The sequence below is a fragment of the Scardinius erythrophthalmus genome, assembly GCF_964197995.2.
Source record: "Scardinius erythrophthalmus genome assembly, chromosome: 18".
Classification (NCBI taxonomy): Eukaryota; Metazoa; Chordata; class Actinopteri; order Cypriniformes; family Leuciscidae; genus Scardinius; species Scardinius erythrophthalmus.
In genome coordinates, this window is record NC_138238.1 from 8940001 (window position 1) to 8960154 (window position 20154).

The 20154-nt window shown below is 38.5% G+C and overlaps 2 protein-coding genes across 4 annotated transcripts in view; one reads left to right on the plus strand and one right to left on the minus strand.

Annotated features, from left to right (window-relative positions):
* Positions 1-20154, minus strand: part of LOC308706657 (neurotrypsin) — a 41726-nt gene that overhangs the window by 8473 nt on the left and 13099 nt on the right. For all 3 annotated transcript variants that reach the window (XM_081392429.1, XM_081392431.1, XM_081392430.1), the window contains 7 exons: positions 12043-12285; positions 10472-10610; positions 8872-9050; positions 5966-6113; positions 4245-4423; positions 3777-3918; positions 3260-3471 (listed from right to left, as the gene is read on the minus strand). In XM_081392429.1, coding sequence (XP_081248555.1) covers positions 3260-3471; positions 3777-3918; positions 4245-4423; positions 5966-6113; positions 8872-9050; positions 10472-10610; positions 12043-12285 — 1242 coding nt within the window. The remainder of the gene's footprint in view (positions 1-3259; positions 3472-3776; positions 3919-4244; positions 4424-5965; positions 6114-8871; positions 9051-10471; positions 10611-12042; positions 12286-20154) is intronic.
* On the plus strand, positions 165-1942 carry LOC308706661 (cannabinoid receptor 2). The gene is made up of 2 exons (XM_081392435.1): positions 165-223; positions 300-1942. The coding sequence occupies exon 2, from the start codon at positions 333-335 to the stop codon at positions 1275-1277; it is 945 nt and encodes a 314-aa protein (XP_081248561.1). The 5' UTR covers positions 165-223; positions 300-332; the 3' UTR covers positions 1278-1942.

Genomic DNA, 20154 nt, shown 5'->3' on the forward strand with positions numbered 1-20154 from the left:
AAGTATTATTATTATCATTATTAATGTGTCTAGGCAGTTAGTTAAGAGATTAAACTTAGCAGATGCTTTTTCAAAAACCACATAGGGTTTTCAAAACCACATAGGAAATGGCTGTTTTTTGTGTGTTTTTTTTCTCCCTTCCTTCCTTTCTGTGTAACATGCTTATACTGGGTTAGAAATGACAACAGAAGGAACAAACTCATTTCATGACTGATTCGTACTGGTGAGTAATACTACAAAATAACTACATTAGCAAATTGTGTAAATCTAAAATGATAAGATACACTGTTTTTCCACAGATTTAGCTGCAAGCAAACAGATTTATCACTAAAATGACAAACTGCACAAATGGCTACATGGTGCTAAGCAGCACAGAGACGGTGGCCATTGGCATAATCTGTCTCGTGATCGCACCCTTCAGCCTCCTGGTCAATGTGCTTGTTCTGGTTGTCATAGCCAGCTCTGGGAACCTGAGGCGACATCCGTCATACCAGTTTATGGGCAGCTTGGCACTAGCTGACACTATTGCCAGCTGCTGTTTCACCGTCGCCTTCCTGGATTTCCACCTTTTTAAACAGGACGACTGTTTTCAGAGAACAAAGTATCTGCTTAAGCTGAGTGGCGTGACCATGGCGTTTACGGGCTCGGTTGGAAGTCTGCTTTTGATGGCAGTAGACCGCTATCACGCCATCTACAAGCCTTTTACCTACAAGATGCAGATAACACGTAAAAGAGCCTTGGTGGGAATTCTGACATTATGGGCTTTGGCTGCCCTCATTTCCCTCCTTCCTCTGATGGGCTGGAGTTGTCAGACTTCTCTATCGTGCTCCCAGTCCCATCTCTTTCCGTATGTGGATCGTAACTACCTGGCATTCTTTGCCTGTCTTGTGTTGGTGGTGCTCGTCCTCATACTGGTAGCCTATGCCATGATAGTGTGGTGGGCCCACCAACATGAAGCCAACATGAACACTGAGCATCCAGGGCTAGAACGCATGCGCATGGACATCCATTTGGCAAAGACTTTTAGCTGTATAATTCTGATTCTGTTGGTGTGCTGGCTGCCTGCCCTTTCCTTCATGATGACAGATGTAGTTACGACAGAGCTTTCAAAATCACAAAAAAGAGCATTTGCTTTCTGCAGTACTCTATGTCTGCTGAATTCAGGCATTAACCCATTGCTATACACCCTGCGCTGCCGTGAGCTACGTGCAGCACTTAAATCATTAGTAAATGGTTTAATGAGAAGAAAGGGTTGTTGTTCACCAGCTAGTAACTAATACCAGCTAGTAAACATTTAGCTAATAAACAGGAGTTACAGTATAGCTCCCCCTAGTGCATTGCCTGGCCAAAAACAAAACTTTTAATTGTCTGACGAAAAGCCTATGGTTGAAGCGTTACCACCTGTGTGTGAGTCTATCATTAAATTTTTCATATGTATTATTTTAAAAAATTTATGCATTTTCAGCATCATTACTCCAGTCTTCAGTGTCACACAATCCTTCAGAAATCATCATATGCTGATTTGCTGCTCAAGAAGCATCTCTTATTATTACTGTATCTGCATAATATATTTGGGGAAACTGATCCAGGATTTTTGATGAAAAGACTGTTCAAAAGAACAGCATTTATTTGAAATTGAAATCTTTTAACATAAGTAACATTATAAATTACTGATTACAATTATTACTGACAATTCTGTTCAATTGAATGTGTCCTTGCTGAATACAAGTATTAATTTCTTAAAAAATTAAAATTACTGAGCCCAAACAGTGTAAAAAAAGTCTCTGTTAATTAAAAATAAAGTCACAATTATTGTACCATTTATTTTATTTCCTCTAAGGTGGAAACTCAAATGTTACAAAGGCTCTAACATTTTTTTTATTATAAAAAGAGACATTGTATGACCTTTTAGATCTAATAAAAGCATGAATTTTCTCATTCTGACAAACGTTGTCATCTTTTATCACAGCAACACTGACGCCCGTTTCACACATACTCAGTTTGCGGTGCGTATGTGGTGCAGGAGCGGCACGCGCTATAGTGCTTTCACATATGCCGTGATTGCAGTGCGTAACTGGTCCGCGGCTGTACCACAAAAAACTACTTACTATTTTTAGTTCAAATCCAGAAGTTATGCAGCAACTTTTATTTTAAAAAAGTTGTGTCAGTATTGCGATTCTCTTTGTAGGCTACACATATACACCCTTTAATGGACGTGTGCACTTTTAAACACAATTTAAACAACGTAGGCCTATTATTCCATGCATTACTTCTACTTATATTAAGTTGCTCAAGCAAGTGGTCAAATATTTAACCATGCACTTATATTAAAATCGCAAACATTTTAAATTCAAACTTAAAATTGACAAAAACAGCAGACTCTCATGGCTTTTTTTTTTGCATTTCAATTTTAATAGCCTACAATAAATCTTGCATGTCACAAAGAACTTGTTTTTCCACCTCCACGAATGAGACAAGTGTTGTTCATTATGTCGCCTTGTTGAGGTAAATTGTAGTTTTCCTTGCTTTACCCCATTCTTTAAGTAAAAAGATGACTTTGAAAAAAAGTAGTATTTAATTAAATACATACATTTATGGTGAGATTACAACATTATATTTAATTAAACGCATTTATGGTAAAATTACTACATTTTCAGGTCAATCTGTGTTCATTTTTTCAGCATTTGCACCACAGCAAAAATTGACTCTGTGTGAAAGTTCTAAGCTGTTAACATGGGTATGGAAAAAAATACGCACTGCAAACGGAATATGTGTGAAACCTGCGTGATAGAACATTCAACATTGTTCTAACATCAATCTTTTCTTTCGTACCTTATATTTCAAACATACCTTTTCAAACATACCCAAAATGTCACAGGCTGGGAGCAAAAAGAGCAGTGATGTTATGATAATGGAATTTAAATCGAAATGGTGTTTGTTTGGGGGGACAAAAAAAATCATGTTTGTCTAATATTACACAGTCAAATGTCAAAGGTAGTGTTGTGGTCGCCAAGTGCTACACAATACTTTATTGAAATTCAAATGGAAGTTATCATCAATAAAAGCGAGTGCTTGGTAAACTACAATGACCGCTTTTATTCCTGGCCTCTGTCAACAAATGACATTTAAAACCCCTGTGAATTTCAGAAGGGGTCAAAACGGCGCAGACAGAGAAGTCTATCAGCAAAACATATCTGCGCCTCACACAAAGCCCTACTCATGCACACTGAAGCGTATTTTATTATTCAAGATAACTTACCAGTACTTTCTGGAGCCAGCGGGACCTCATTGTTTTCTACCCTGTGGCAGCGTATTGCAACATCTTCGCTATGAGAGCAATCGTGTCGACCCCACACACTGTGTTTACACTCCAGCAAAGAGCTCTCACTCCCCTCACACTCCACATCGTCCAGCAGAATCAGCCCCGTTCCTTCTCCAAACGCGCCAGAGGGGGCGACCTCCGCACCGCCCCTACATGGACACACACGCTCATGATAAATCCCCAATAGCCGCTTGAAAATCTCCCACAAAATTCTTTATGTATGCATATAGAACATATAGAGAATGTGGACACCCACTATTGTTTAGTAGGTCACTTCTAAGAGAATTTTTAATTACTAATCCCTTACAGCCATTTGCAAAACAAATCCCCTAAGTTAAGAGAGATAATGTAATAATAGTCATAATAAGGGTTTTCCTAACTTTAGGGATTTGAGCACTGAAGGTTTGTGTATATTCTACCGTATATTCACAGCTGGAGAGTTAAAGAATAGCACCTGAATCCCAGCTGTCTGCAGACCACCTGCGCATGCTGCTCCGTCCAGCTGTCATCGCACACTGTGCCCCAGTCCCCGGAGTGATACACTTCCAGACGACCTTCCCATGGGTCATCACCGTCTACCAGTCTCACCACGCCATCTGAAAACATATAAAAAAAACACACTTTATACACACACATTTCCTCTCTGGACAGTTTCTGTATGTCCAATGGAAAGTGACAAAGTACAGTCAACTGAAGAGAAGGGGTCTTGTTTCATCCCGAAAGGGTTTATTTTGTTTGTTGTACATTATTACATTTACACGGCTACTAACCAGATAAATAAATAAGTAGACATTAAATATTGAGTGATACAAAATATATAAAACTAGCACAGCTACGTAAAAAAGCTTATATTGCGGTTAACCAATCAGAATCAGTAGGGCTGTAAGTGTTTGTATGTGTGTGTCTGTGTAAAGGAAGAGACCTGAATAGGGGTTGCATGACACCCCAGCATCTTCCATATGATCACAGTTGTGTTGTTCCCATCCGCTGTGACGGCACTCATCCAGAGAGAGCTCATTGCCTGTGCACTGCACAGCATCCAGTTGGATCGGCCCACTGCCCTGCCCGAAATGAGCCCATGACCAGGCTTTGGGGATGCCCCTAGACACGCACAAAGACATATAAATGGTCAAAAAAGAAGTAGACTTCACAAGATTAAGTCAATCTCAATGTAATTCGTTAAAAAAAAATCAAGTTCCCCTTTATAATAAATAAATAAAAGCGCTTTACAGAGTGAGAGAGAGGGAATCCAAAGAGTGATGTAGTCAGCCTGTGTGTGTATTTGGGGTTGATTAAGAGGCCATGATGGATAGAGGCTAGAAGATGCCAGAATTACAGCCCAACTCTTTTTTTTCTTTTCAAGAAACACCATGGGGATTTTTACTGACCACATCCAGTCAGGACCTCAATTTAACATCTTATCAGAAGGACGGTGCCTTTTTGCTGAACACTATCCACATTAATATGGACCAACACAGAGCTCAGGATGAGGACCCTCTGCTGGCCTCACTAATAACACCTCCTCAACAGCAGCGTTAGGTGGTCTCTCATCCAAGTGCTGACCAGACTCAACCCTGCTTAGTTTCGGTGGGAAACCAAGAGGCCCTGAGAAGCACTAAACATTTAAAATGCTTCTTACTACACATTCAGTTTGAAAGCTAACACATTTTTTTGTTGTAACTATAACTGACAAACTCATCATTCCATTGCTTTAATGCTGCAGTAACTGAAGTCGTGCGTATCATCTCTGCAGCAGCGGTGCGAGTCTGTGCTCATGTGCCATCTCACCGTCTTTATTCTCTACAACTGCTACAATATGAGATGATGTAAGAGAGCAAATAATACAACAGCGCAAAATAAATAATTCAATCTTCCTCTCATCGAGATAAGAGCACACAGGGATGAAAATACCTCACAAGAGCTCCTAAGTTTTGTGTGTTGTGAAAAAAGAACAGTGCTACTGATTCTTTAAAGAGGCCATATTACGCCCTTTTACAGTCTTGATTTTGTTTTTGGGAATACTAGAATAGGTTTTCATGCTCAAAAAACACAATATTTTTCATTGTTGCAGCACCTCTCTTCCCAGTCTGTCAGTAACGTCTTGTTTAGTGTCCTTTCTCTGATATTTCTTTCTGGAAATGTCACGCCTCTTACCATAACAGCAAGTTTCAGCTTCTCAGGTGTAAACACTAACAATGGCATCAGTTTTACTTTATCAGTTTCAGGGTGGACAAAACAGCGTCTCATTGCGGCGATAACGCAACTCAACCAGGCCTCGCCCCTTTTTTGCGTATGCCTTGAGTGGGAATTTTTTTAATGGGAAATACTGTGATATGTACATTTCTGGAAGAAAACTCAAGACTACAACCGAGGCCTTTCAGGGAGTTCAGAAACCGTGCTTACTGATAGAGAATTGTGTTTTGTAACTTTTCACGCTCAAATAGCAACATAACACCAAAGAAAGTTGTAAATGTAAAAAAGCATAATAGGTCACCTTTAAAACCTTAAAAATTTTTCGCAAAAGGCAGTTAGCAAAGGTAGGAGTTACAAGCATGATGTATTACTCTGAAACCATCAACTGTATATTCATGGCAGGGGTGTGTACGGTAAGTATTTGATGTATTAGCTGTACATTGGACTCACCCCAGTCCGAGCTGCCTGCAGACCACCTCAGCATCCATGTCATCCCACTGATCATCACAAATGGTCCCCCAGCGCCCATCATGGAAGACCTCAACTCGTCCCTCAAAGTCCTCCTCCCCACCAACCAGCCGCAGAGGCGGTCCATTACCTGAGCGAGCAAACCAGGAATCATGACCCAAAGCCACAAACACATCAATAAATTTTGTGACACCCAGAATGCTTTGCATGCAATATTCTCTCTCTCCCTCTCTCTCTCTCTCTCTCTCTCTCTCTCTCTCTCTCTCTCTCTCTCTCTGTGTGTGTGTGTGCAATACCCCAGCGGTTCTTAACTGATAGGTTGCAGGTCTTTTCTTAAAGGGTTGCAGAAGGCAGTGAAAAAAAATAATGCAACTATAATAATGCAGACTAAAGTCTGAACTTTTAGGGAAAAACAAAAGGAAAATAACCCAGGATACATTAAATAATGGTTCATGGAGAAATCTCCTGATGATATAAATACTATATGTATTGAAGTTTTGGGTTAGTAAGATTTGCTTTTTAAATAAATGAAAACTTTCATAAAGCAAGGGTGCATTAAACAGATCAAAATTACTGGAGTAATAATGCTGAAATTCAGCTCTGACATCACAGGAATTAATAATATTTGAAAATATATTAAAATGGAAAACAGTCACTTTAAATTTTAATAATAATAATAATAATCTTTTTTACTGTATTTTTGATCAAATAATTGCAACCTTGGTAAGAATATGACTTTTTTTAAAAGAACATTTAAAGGGGGGGTGAATTACTGTTTCATGCATACTGAGTTTTTTACACTGTTAAAGAGTTGGATTCCCATGCTAAACATGGTCAAAGTTTCAAAAGTTAAGTTGTACGTTTGAAGGAGTATTTTTGTTCCAAAAATTGTCCTTCCGGTTTGTCACAAGTTTCGGAAAGTTTTTTTCGAGTATGGCTCTGTCTTACGTAAGATAGAGCGGAATTTCCTCATATGGGTCCTAAGGGCACTTCTCCGGTAAGATCGCGGGCGCGTGCACTCGTAAAACAGAGCAAGAGAGTGAAAGCAGTTCGCCATCAAAGCGCCCTGCCCGGCTTTTGGGAAGTCCCTGGCAACCAAAGAAGTGTGTTTTTGGTTGCCAGGGCAAGACAACCCTGCACAGATTACCAAAGAACCCGGCGTTAAGGCACCAGTGGATGGAGTTTGTTTTTCCTGAGCATAAACGTTGTGTAAGACTGTTGTTCCCTGCATTTCGACGATGATTGTTTTATAAACAAAGCCCAGATCGTCTAATGCTTAAGGATCGAGCAGGATCGAGCAGTCACAATGATAAAGGTTCGCGGTCGTGCGTTGGAACGGTGAGTAAAACTGTTGAACAAATGTCTCTGTGTGTTGTTAGCTCGGCGCGTTAGCACAGCTTTAGCTTCGCCCACACATTTTTTTTCCGGAAAGACTCGGTACAGCCAATCTTTCAATTAAAAATATAATAAAACAAAAGACTTTTTGGAGATATGAAGGATGCAATATTACTCTATAGGTACTCAAGATTAACAGGAGATTGAGTGAAAATGAGCATTTCACCCCCCCTTTAAAAAAAATGTACTGATCCATTTGCATTTGCATATTGTTGGGTTCATACATATTCTGTGCAGTAAACAACTGGTAATGTGTTTTAAAATTTTAAATCTGGGTCCTGAAGCAAAGCCATAATCACTACAACTACAATTAGATATGCGCAGTTGTCATAAACATTTTATATATAATAATAATAATTCATATCAGGAATGCATTATATGCATCCATTCAAGGGCTAAAAAACATCTTTTGCTGCCCTCGTAACCCAGCACAGTGCACATCTGTCCTTGTGTCCTCAGACTGTCTTCAATAAAGCTCTCAGCAGGCAATCATGAGTTCAGACGCCATTGATTTGCTTTCCAACCTATTTTCTCGTTTTTTTACCTCCTTTGTTCCTTTCTACAAAAGAGAGTATGGCTATTTTGATTCCACCAAAGAAGGCATAAGCCCCCACTGTTTCATTAAAATTTCTAATTTCAGCTAGCGCCAATTTAGTAAGTCAATATGAATGGACAAAGAAGCTGCAATAATGGCAATTCAAAGATAACATAATCATCTTCATGATGTTCTATCACACACCCTTGTGGTTTTTTGTCTTAAAATTCTTTTTAGATCAGAGATACTTAAATGATGTTGCTCCAGGGCAGCTTTTAGAAAATGCAGGATGATCTCTGAATAAATAGTAATTTTTCATTTGGTTTTATATTAAAATTAACTGACAATTAAAGCAATGTCTCAGACCAACCTCATATTTATATCACAATATTAAACAAAAATCATATTGTCACAGTGATTCAGTGTTGTTTTAGGGCAAAATAATGTGGTAAAATTGGAAGAATAGCTTAGAATCGTTCACTCTAGCTAAAAGCTAGCTTATTGGTAGCTAAAAGCATAATAAAAGTCCAAATATTTAACAAGTGAACATGAGCAAGGTAGTTAAAAAAGTTGAGCAAAAATGTTTGTGAATAAATCTGCCACTGAATGTAATTTAATTAGCCAGTCTGCACTGCAAGCAAGCAAAAAGGTGAAGTACGGCACAACACGAAAAAAAGGATGCTAGCATTCTAAGCACTTGCAGACCGCTTTGTTGATTAAAATGGGAGCAATCTTCTTTGTCGTATGCAGTGAACACTTACCGCGCACACATGGAGGCGGAAACTGAATTTTCAGATCCAGACTTTGAGTCACCCTGATGATCTTTGTATCCTATTTAAACACTTTTTCTGTTTGATGGCAGCTGTAAGGTTTCGCGAGGGTATCTAAATGCAGGAGTGTTTACAGCACTTGTCACTTAAAAGGTCATTAGCTTCACTCCCACAGAAAGCACACTGACCTTCAGGTGGTGCACACAGCACTCCGGCCTCGTTCCCATGGTTACAGTCACTAGTAACAAACTTCCTGCTCCGGCACTCCAGCAGGGATTTCTCATCACCACGGCAGCCAAGGCGGGCGTAGTGAAAAAGCCCGGAGCCGGGGCCAAAATATGAGTGCTGGAGAGCTGTGCCAATCTCACTACAACAAACGAAAAGAATTATGAAGAGGGAGAGAATAGAAGAACCAAGTTATTTCCTCCTCTGTTCAGTGACATAAGGCTTTAAACCCACTCATTTTATAAAGGCTAAATCAAAAATAGATACCGTAAATGTGAAATTTTAATTTATCATTTATGAGTAACCGTACTTTGACCACACTGAGAAGCACAGGCAAAAGGGCTCAAATTTATTAAATTATTTACATGACTAATTAAAGGTGCAATGCGCAACATTTCATGTTAAAAATACCCGTTTTTCTAACCCATACATGCTTAAACAATTGCCTGATGGGCTGAATGAGCCCTTCTCTGATCACTGCGATTGCCTCTATAATCCTGTACAGTAAAATAAATAAGAGGGATGGGACGTTAGGGACGGAATGAGTGTGCACACCTCTGGTTGCAGTTTCGCTTGTCACCAGAGGGGGCATAGTTCTGCAAAAACTCAGAGACTTGCGCAATGCACCTTTAATCAAATTAATTGCAAATAATCAGATATTTCAATATTTATTGAGAAAAAAAAACAATTAGTATATTATTCAAAGACATTACCTTACTGTGGCAGTCAATGCATAATTTTCACATTATCTTTAATTAATTGTACTAAATTAAATGGGCTATATTCATCGCTTTTTATATTGCCATTGCCAATGTGTGAACAGCTAACAAAACTTTAAAAAACGAGACCTTCCCGGACATTCTAGGGTGTCTATGAAAGCCTGTAGAATGAAGGACTTGTGTCGTGACGTTTTTGGCGGGAAAATCCAAAGGATGTGACGTTTATGTGCGCTCTCATTCCATGACATGTGAAATGAATGCCTATACAATGCTCAGGAGGATAGTGCCGAAAGAGCTATTCGGTGCTGTAATGTCAATGTGTCATGCAAAGAAAAGGGATTCATTCAAAATATAGTCTCACATAGCCACATCTATATAGTCTAGTCTGAAACATACTTTATATTCACACTATCATAACAGTGTCATTTTAATTAACTCATCTGTTGAATTGCAGAGATCGTGCAAACATATCCACATCGCTTTGATCAGATGCTTTCTTAACTGCTGTTTTCTCACCACTATCATTTTTGTTGTATGTTTATTTTGTTTCATTAATCTAAATGCCACTCTCAGCAGCACCTGGATGTTCGTTAACAGCATATCGCTGCAAAGGTATTTCCAACTTCTTTTTACTTCTAAGGAAAGAATGAAAAAGAGATTCGCCATGAGTATATCAGGGTATTGAATCATGTCCAGTCTCTTGTGTATCACGTGTGTACGAGTGCGAGCGCGAGCAATAATTCGCTGGCTGCAGTTCACTTAACGGCCACTGGTGTCGCTAAAAACCAGGGTTTCTGAATTAAACTTTAGTTAAACTGACAGCCCTAATTAGAAGTAAACATACCTCAGTCCAAGCTGTCGGCAAACCACACTGGCATCACGGTCTGTCCAATGCGTGTCACAAATTGACCCCCACTGGCCGTTCAGGTAGACCTCTAGCCGGCCACTCTTTGAGGACGAACCTCCCGCTAACCTGACCGCTCCTGAATAGGTAAGATATATATATATATATATATATATATATATACATACATACATTTATTATAAATAATAATAAAAATAATTGTAGGAAATAACTTTGCAAAACTATTTTTAGCGTATTGATATGAATTTGTTAGGGTTAGGTGTTCTGGGTGGTTCTGGGGAAGTGTTAGAAATTGACCACATCCAATTCTGTAAACCTATATATAAACCTATTTACAACCAGTATTCTCATTCCTAGCTGTTTTCTAGAATTTAATAAGAATTAACAGTAAGTTATAAAATCTTACTGAAAAGCGATCAAGGCCATTTTATTCTTTACAGGGAGGATAATTTTTTTTTTCAAGATTTAGATTCATTTTTTTTTCTTTATAAAACTGCTCAAAATAGCATTGTTCATTCTGTATTTGCATACAAATGTATCTTTTATAGAACTGAATTTGGACATGGAAATGAACAGTATTGCTTCTTTACGGAGACAAACTGTACAGAGTATTAGTGGTGCGAATAGTTTAATCAGATCCCTCAGCATGAACTCCTAAAATCAGAGGCAAATTCTTAAAAAAATATTGTGTTCTTATCAATGTATTCATGCCTCTAATCCCAGCCCTAAAACTAACAGTATATGTGATTGCTTGATAACAGGAACAGAATGTTGATCCAGGAACACATCGTACTTGGCAAAGTCACAGCCACCATTTGTCTCCACTGCACACAGAACGCAATGTTGTTGTTTTTTATATACCATATATAATTTTCCTGAGATAGAATATTCTTCTCAAGAATGTCAACCACTGATTTCTAAATATACAGTCGCTGCAAAACACAAGTCCTCCAAAAGAGACCAAAAGGGAAGTAAGACAACAGTATTCAAAGATGTAGTAAAAACACATATTTATCAGCTGAAGAATGTTAAAATGTACTAACATCAAAGGCTGACGTCCCACTAGCTGATTTTCAGTCATAAGCGGCCATGTTTCTCTCCGCAGGGAAACTTTAACAGAGTCTAAACTCCCTGATGAGTAAATGGATCTGTCCCAAACTTTTTCTTTAGCACACGCAGTCACATAATCGCAAACATTGATTGCGTTTTTCTGCTAAAATAAAACAGCGGGAGTAAAAAAAAAAAACTCATTAAAGCTGTGCATGAATATTCCTGTGCATGAATGGTAAAATAACCCTGAATTGCTGGTTTTTCTGTTGTTGTTGTTATGTCAAATTTCAAATTGATTCGCCAAAACACATTACTGCAATCTATAACAGGAAATTGTAGATTGCTCTTCATATTTACAGTAATCAGTGAAGAGGGTGAGATTTTAGAAAAGGCAAAAATGTGTTGTTTCGATTTGGCTAGTGGGAAACCTCCTTAAGAAATATTTTAAACTCACTAGTGGAACATAGCAGACCATTAATTGTAAACACTGTAGGGCTCACCTTGGTGGCAGTCGCAGTAGGCCCAACCAATGGCCCCTGAGCTCTGTCTGAAAAAGCACCATGGGTTAGACTCACGGTCAGGATTTCGACAAAAATTGTGCTCTCCCAGACCCCTGCCCGGATACTGCTGCACGTAATCTGGGAATTCAGTCCACTTCAGACAGGGTGAACCTGAGTCGGTCTGAGAAACGGTGCCATTGTAATAGCCCAGCTCAGTGAAGCCCTCGGAGCAGGACAGAGGAACTGGGGAAAAAACAAAGAAAAAGGATTTTATACTGTACACAAATCCGATTTAGTTTTCAAATCCCATCTTTAAGGCTGACTGTTCGCACAGGCATTTTTCAAAGTGATGAAATCTGATCCGTTTGTTCAGACAGTAGTCAATATCCTGTGCATCTACTGTACATAATATGAGCATGATACCAAGAGAATTTGTCATTCAACACTCGAGAGCAGCTCCCGGTGTTGAAGGAAAGAAAAATTAAAATATAGTCTCTGCTTATGTCTATCATGACATCTTGCTGTGATGCTTAACAGATAAGTTACACATTTTAGGAATATTTATATGGATAAAATATTAATAATATAATACCATTCATATTAAATACAATATTATTACTATTATGCATTATTAATATATATAAATTTCAACATGGATCATACATATTTCACACTTATTTTAGTGAGCAAAATGAGCATCTTTGGACATTGGACAATATTGAACTTTTAATGAAAAAAAAAAGACTTGACATTCTGGAAAAACAAAGAACATATTCCACTAATATATATATATATATATATATATATATATATATATATATATATATATATATATATATATATATATATATATATATATATATATATATATATATATATGTATATGTATTAAAATCAGATTTTAAATCCTAACTTTGCATTTCATTTGTATTTTTCTGTTTAGACCACAAAATAGTCAAAAGTATCCAAAGTAACAACAGGAGAAATTTCCGTTACACCTTGCACTCAGTTATTGAAAAGAATATGTATATATATATACACTATATACTAGAATATACTAGAAGTCACACATTAATACACATATCTTTTTTACAAACAGAATCAAAATGATTTCCTGTGCTAATTGGCAGCATGGCACAAAGCATACCTTGTGTTTAAAGCTGAAATTAGGTATTTACTTTTTGGAAAAGCACAGATAAAATGTACTTTTCATTGAAGTAGCCAAGTCCTGAAAAATATGGGCTTAAAAATAAGCCAAATATTAGTCAATCCAAAATAAAAAGGAATATATGTATATATATATTAAAAAAAAAACTTTCTGCCAGTGATTTATTTTGGAACTGCTTCAAGTTTAGTTCCAAGAGTGCTCACTATCTAGTAAAATCCCCTTTCTGTAATTAGAGTCCAAAATAATAATCCCTGTTGTATAAATTGCCAACGTAGAGCTCTGCAGATGTGGCATTTCAATATGGCTTTCCTGCCAACGTCTTATATCTAACAGCGGCCCTTTTGTTTATCTCTCCGGAACACCCGCCTCGGCCTCCAAGCCGTGAGCACTGATTCCTCAGCCTCAGGGCTGGAGATTGAAAAGAGGGAGAAGTTGGACATCTGGATCCCTTATACAGCCTCCTTTCCCAGCATAAAGGACGAGGGATTAGACAAGGCTGTTCTCTAAGCAGGTGCTGAGAAGCCAAGACGAGCAGCCAATAAAGCGGCAGGGAGCAGAACTCTCACTGACCTGCCCTACTTGAGACTCACCAGCAAGAGCTACACCACCCGTACTGGATTTAAAGGCACAATTATTGCAAACTTGCACCTCGTGTTAAGGAAAACAGGTGGTTGTGGTTTCTTAGGCCTAGTTTCAAGACTACACATATCAATCACTATGTCATTGCTTATGCATATGCACATTCCCAAATTTTTAAGGTCAGATGGTTGTTTTCTTTTAATAACAAAACCTAGTTTCAAAGCAGTATTTGACTGACAGATGAGTAGGCGGTCCGATGATGTCACCCGGTATGTAAATGTGATATTTAATCGAGCTGCCATACCAATTTTGACAAAGTATAAGCAACCACAGCAATGCAGAAGTCAATAAACCTGAAATTACCACAAGGCTTTATTCATGGATAGACATCTGCCATGTCTAGCAATTATAGCCACTTACAATATGTCCCAGCAGGTATGAACTGACAAGCTTCCAGTGACAAGTGATTAGTCTGTCCAAATTGAAATGAAAAATTTCTGCGTGATGTGAATCACAGCCGAACTGAGTGTATTCGATGTTTAATATAAACCAGGATTTTAAACCAATGAGATTTCACGGTGGGAGGGGCTCCTCAATGCAACACAACAAAAACAGAAAGTGAATGGACAAAAATGCAAAAGATTATTCAATTATTTTCTACCCAGCTGTTTTTACCCAGCTTTACAAAGAGCTGATTTGGAGCAATATGTTCTTTGAGTAAATAAGGGAAAAATAACAAAGAAAAGAAGAAATGATTGGAAAAATGACTGAAGTAAACAGAAGTCCTCACATCATTATAGCTGGATCATAGCTAGCTGGATAGAAAATCATAGCTGGTCTTCTTCCAGAACTCAAACTTGATTACGTTAACACAATTTTGGTGTTGTAGTGCTGTGAAAATCAGGATCAAATTGCATTTTGCACAGAACATCATCACACACACACTGTGAATGGCTAGATAATGTGTAGGAAAGATTATTAGAAGTGCTGTTCTAATCTGTTAAACAGTTTGAACACAACTTTACTTCGCTAAAGGGCTTGAGTGTTCGAGTTTGGTGCTGTGCTGTGCTGATGAAAACACAAATGCATCTCTCGCTGGATGACTGAACACATGGTGGGGAGGAGAGCAGAACTATGGGAAGAACTCATGGAGAGTTTAGATGGTGAGGTCCATATGGACTGTGAAATGCTGCAGGCTTTGCACAAAAAAGCCTCCAAGAGATTTCAGCAGATTTTCCATGTTTGTATGCAGTTTTTGAGGAACTTTGTTGTGAGTTGGACCCAAAGACAGTCAGACAAGGATGGAGAGGCTGTGATCTTTCACTTCCCGTAATCCTCTGTTAACCCACAACTCCTTAAGTCCCAGAGTCCAGCGCTCCATGACTCAGCAGAATGTCATTCCCAGCCTGTCACTAGAAAGCTCTGTAAATATGAAGGGTCCTCCACCTTCCATTTGCCTTTGAAACCACATCACTGGCAGAGGGAAGAACAGGCTGTTAATCACAGTCACGACTGGCACGTCTGCAGTCTTCTTTGTCTGCATACTCATGCGACTGCACTTTTCTGAGCCAGGCTGTATTCAAGTGATATCAGAAAAACATATATTACAGAGGAACAGTGTGTGTGTAAAGAGCAGCAGTAGATTAATGTCTCCATCTGCAAGCTCAGACAGACTCATTGCAATCAGGGCAGGGCTGAATTAGACATATTAAAACAGGATGACGGAGAGCGCTCTCAGAAAGAGTTGTGCCAACCTCAGGGAAATCATTGACTGCGTTTCTGCTTAATTGGATGCATAAAGATGTGTGGGCAGGAAACGCCATAATGCTGTCGATAAAGTGTCTGGAACCGACTGAAAATTATTTCATCCGTAGAGAGTGACAGAATAAAACGATTTTGATGGCTTTTTACATTCATTTTCATCTTAATTAGTATGTTGTCTTGTTTTACGATAAAGTATCTAAACATCCTCGAAACAAGATTAATTTACTTCAGAAGCAAAATTGTGTCAGATAATAAGACTCGCTTTAAGAGAATATTTCCTTGATTAAGGTTATCTTACACCATTGGCAAGTAACTCTCTTGTTTTAAGCATACATCTAATAAAGTGTTTATGCTTTAAAAAAAACTTATACTGTTAAAGAATTAGAGATTATCATTTAATGCCCCCTTGTTGAATAAAAGTATTCATTTATTTTTCTTTTTTAAATCATACTGACTCTTTAGTGCTTTTTAACGGTTGTGAATATTGAAGGAGGAATATGAGTCCTGCAGTCTATGGAACAGAATATCATAGAAGCTTGGTGTGGACTGTTTGACTTAGTTCAAAGTCCAGTAAGTAACTACTTCATAACCACCTTAGCAACCGCAGGAACAACCCAAGCATTTTTTATGTAGTAAATAGAATTTAGACCATGAATGTAATATATAAAAGTCTTCATTCATTATTCACTGATTATCTTCACCTTGCAACTCTTGAATCACGTGTCGCTTATAGTGCAGTTTTGATGTCATGCCAAATAAAAAAACACTAAATAATCATTGAAATTTGATGTAACCGACATCCATCCTGCAATGCAAAATGGTGCATTTATTATGCTTTTTGGAATTTTACAGCCCCTAGTCATGATAAACTGACATTTTATGGAAATCTCTGTCAAAAACAATTGTGTTTCACACAACTAGAATGACATAAGGGTAAGTAAATAATGATAGAATTTTCATTCTTGGTGAACTATCCCTTTAAGACTGATACATTAGGCTGACATTTGGATCCTTTTATAACAAAGAACAGAGGAGATGGACATCTTCTGCGTGATGGAATAGCACATTTTGTTTTAAAATTAGCGGAGAGATATTTAACAGGAATGACAGGGAAGGTCAGGTAATAAAAGAGTGTAAAACAGAGGCGTCTTGGGCATCAGGACCAGCACCAGGAGACGGCCAAGCTTATTCAGCACAGGCTCAGACATTTCGATCCCATTCCATTACGGTGCATGAAAAAAAGGCTGACCTCCAGGTGTTAATAACTCCTACGACATGAAGGTCGGGGGAGGGGACGATACGGGAAAACAGAGGTTAGGATGCGTGCTCTACCACAGATCTGATAAACTAACACATCCCGCTCAATGAAAACAAGCCATTCTTTGAAATATCAACTCTAGTGAAATCATCTTATTCTGACATTCTTCTCCATTCTAAACCAAACACACGAGGATCTGACACATAAGGTGGGGGATGAAACATCAAAGCCGGTTGAGAAAGCAAAGACTGGCACAGATGCGAGAGAGAGAGAGAGAGAGAGAGAGAATCTAAAAGAGTGTTTTGAAGTTGTATTCCAAAAAGCTGTATTAAAAAAAATTACCTTATGAGTCAACTATCAAAATTGAAGGACATAAGTGATTCAATCAAAGCTTTCGCAAACAGAGCCAACCAACGTGTATAGAATTTCAATTTGGTTGCAAAACAAAACAAAACAAAACACAAAAAAAAACTATTTTAAAAGCAAATCTACAGACAATCAAATCGGAACAATCAGATAAAATAGATTAGATATAATAGAACTTCTAGACAATATGCAGTTAACAGTGGGTGCAAAAAAATAAGCAAAACAATCATTGAAAGTAATAAGAAAAAAAAATAAAAATAATAATAATGCAGAGCATTGTATTAGAGCTCTTTGGCTGGGATTCATTCACCTTCAGCCACTGACCCCCTCTGTGCCGCTCTAAGCTAATGGAAGCACACTGGCAGAACGAATGGCAGCAGAAATCAAGTCATTTACGCAAAGCATCCGTATGGCGTACTTGGACACACACGCTCAGAGCTCTGCGCCATAGGAGAGCTCATTCTCCCTCCCCAAATAATCCATTTCCCCACCACAATGAATATTTGATACGGTTCACATAACGTGCTTTGGCGTGTTAAGCGAATGTGGGAGCAGATGCATGGTGGGTTACCAATGGGTGACAGGAAACAACATAAGAACATCAGGGCATTCACATTAACATTGGCTTTTTTTGTTTTTTTTTTGGTGCAAAATAAACCAGACATGAGTTCTCTTGGCCACTGTTTCGTGTACAAAGATTCAGTGCAACAAAGACTTTGCATGCAATCTTTGCACATTGTTTCAAAGGATATAACTTTGTTTTTTTATTTGGTCCACTGTGGCATGCTACCTATCTATAGGAAACAATCTAACCATGAATCGTTCAAGGCTAATATAAAATAATAAGCTCAAAATCAAATGTATAAAAGATGCTTTGGGCACAGTTTATCTTTTCAATGAGAAGAGAAAACCAAATCGCTCAATCTAAGCCCTTTCCGTTCCTGGCACCATAAAGCCGTCTGATTGGCTGGTCTGGGGAAGGCTGTTTATCTGTCTTGATGCAGTGACATCAAAGCACTGACAGTCATTAGCACTTCAGGATTGGTACTGGGGAATTTCACGCTGTCAAAGTATATGAGAGCGAGATGAGGGAGACAATCTGACACAGCTCAGAAAGATGGGACACCATCACAAGGTGAATGCCCTTATTAAACAGCCACACTGGCGATATCCAGCAACCAGCGCACAGTGATGTGGTGTAAATGTCACATTTTGGAGCTCTGGAGGAATTGATGAAATATTTATATAACACAACCCATCACAAATCCATCTTCATCGGCTCATTAGTACCACATCCAGAACTAAGAGAATGAGATATAGTGGAATGTAGCTCTAAACAAGCATTTGTTTTTCATTTTTTCATACATCTCTGTATGAAACATGAAAGTGAGCCAGCGTCTTCTTTATAGACCATGAAATGAAATTTGCATTTGTGGCTTTTAGTACTTTGAAGCCATCTACAGTATATGCTAGTGTACTCTTAAAAGATGATAAAAGTAACCTTTAGCAGATACTCCCATTTAAAATTTCCTTATTTGCTGGGAAAAATCAACTAAAAAGATTGATGACCCATCTTGCACTACCGTATGTACACAGATTTGTGTCCAATCAAATGCTGTGAGGACAACTCTCTCCTTCAACTAACACGAGGATCAAATCATGTATATGGCTGTGACATAAATGAAGCCTAGATATTTAAAAAAGGAAGCAATCTCTTCAATAAATTTATATTTTTTTCAAAAATCAACACATGAAAGAAAATGGCTTGTCAAGCAATTTCATGGAGAATTCAAAGAGATAGTTCACCAAAAATTATGTTATTGATTACTCACACTCATGTCGTTCCAAACTATCGTTCATCTTCACAAATTAAGATATTTTCGATGAAATCTGAGAGCTTTCTGTCCCTCCATTGACAGCTACGCAACTAAAACTTTGACGCTTCAAAATGTTCATAAAGATAAAACTAATGCATATGAATTGAGTGGTTTAGTCCAAACTAGATCACTTTATATGATGAACAGATTGAATTTAGGCTTTTATTCACATATAAACATTCATCAGCTCACACATCAGTTGTGGTAAACAGAAGCTCAAACATGTTTGCTTGACGAGCGAGAACCAATGAGGTTCATTCTCGTGTTACGCAGCACGTTTGAGCTTCAGCAAGAACCAATGAGGTTCATTCTCGTGTTACGCAGCTTGTTTGAGCTCCAGCAAGAACCAATGAGGTTCATTCTCGTGTTACGCAACGTGTTTGAGCTTCAGCAAGAACCAATGAGGTTCAATCTCGTTACACAGCGTGTTTGAGCTTCAGCAAGAACCAATGAGGTTCATTCTCGTGTTACGCAGCTTGTTTGAGCTCCCGCAAGAACCAATGAGGTTCATTCTCGTGTTACGCAGCTTGTTTGAGCTTCAGCAAGAACCAATGAGGTTCAATCTCGTTACGCAGCGTGTTTGAGCTTCAGCAAGAACCAATGAGGTTCATTCTCGTGTTACGCAGCACGTTTGAGCTTCAGCAAGAACCAATGAGGTTCATTCTCGTGTTACGCAGCTTGTTTGAGCTCCAGCAAGAACCAATGAGGTTCATTCTCGTGTTACGCAGCTTGTTTGAGCTTCAGCAAGAACCAATGAGGTTCAATCTCGTTACGCAGCGTGTTTGAGCTTCAGCAAGAACCAATGAGGTTCATTCTCGTGTTACGCAGCACGTTTGAGCTTCAGCAAGAACCAATGAGGTTCAATCTCATGTTACGCAGCTTGTTTGAGCTTCAGCAAGAACCAATGAGGTTCATTCTCATGTTACGCAGCTTGTTTGAGCTTCAGCAAGAACCAATGAGGTTCATTCTCGTGTTACGCAGCTTGTTTGAGCTCCAGCAAGAACCAATGAGGTTCATTCTCGTGTTACGCAACGTGTTTGAGCTTCAGCAAGAACCAATGAGGTTCAATCTCGTTACACAGCGTGTTTGAGCTTCAGCAA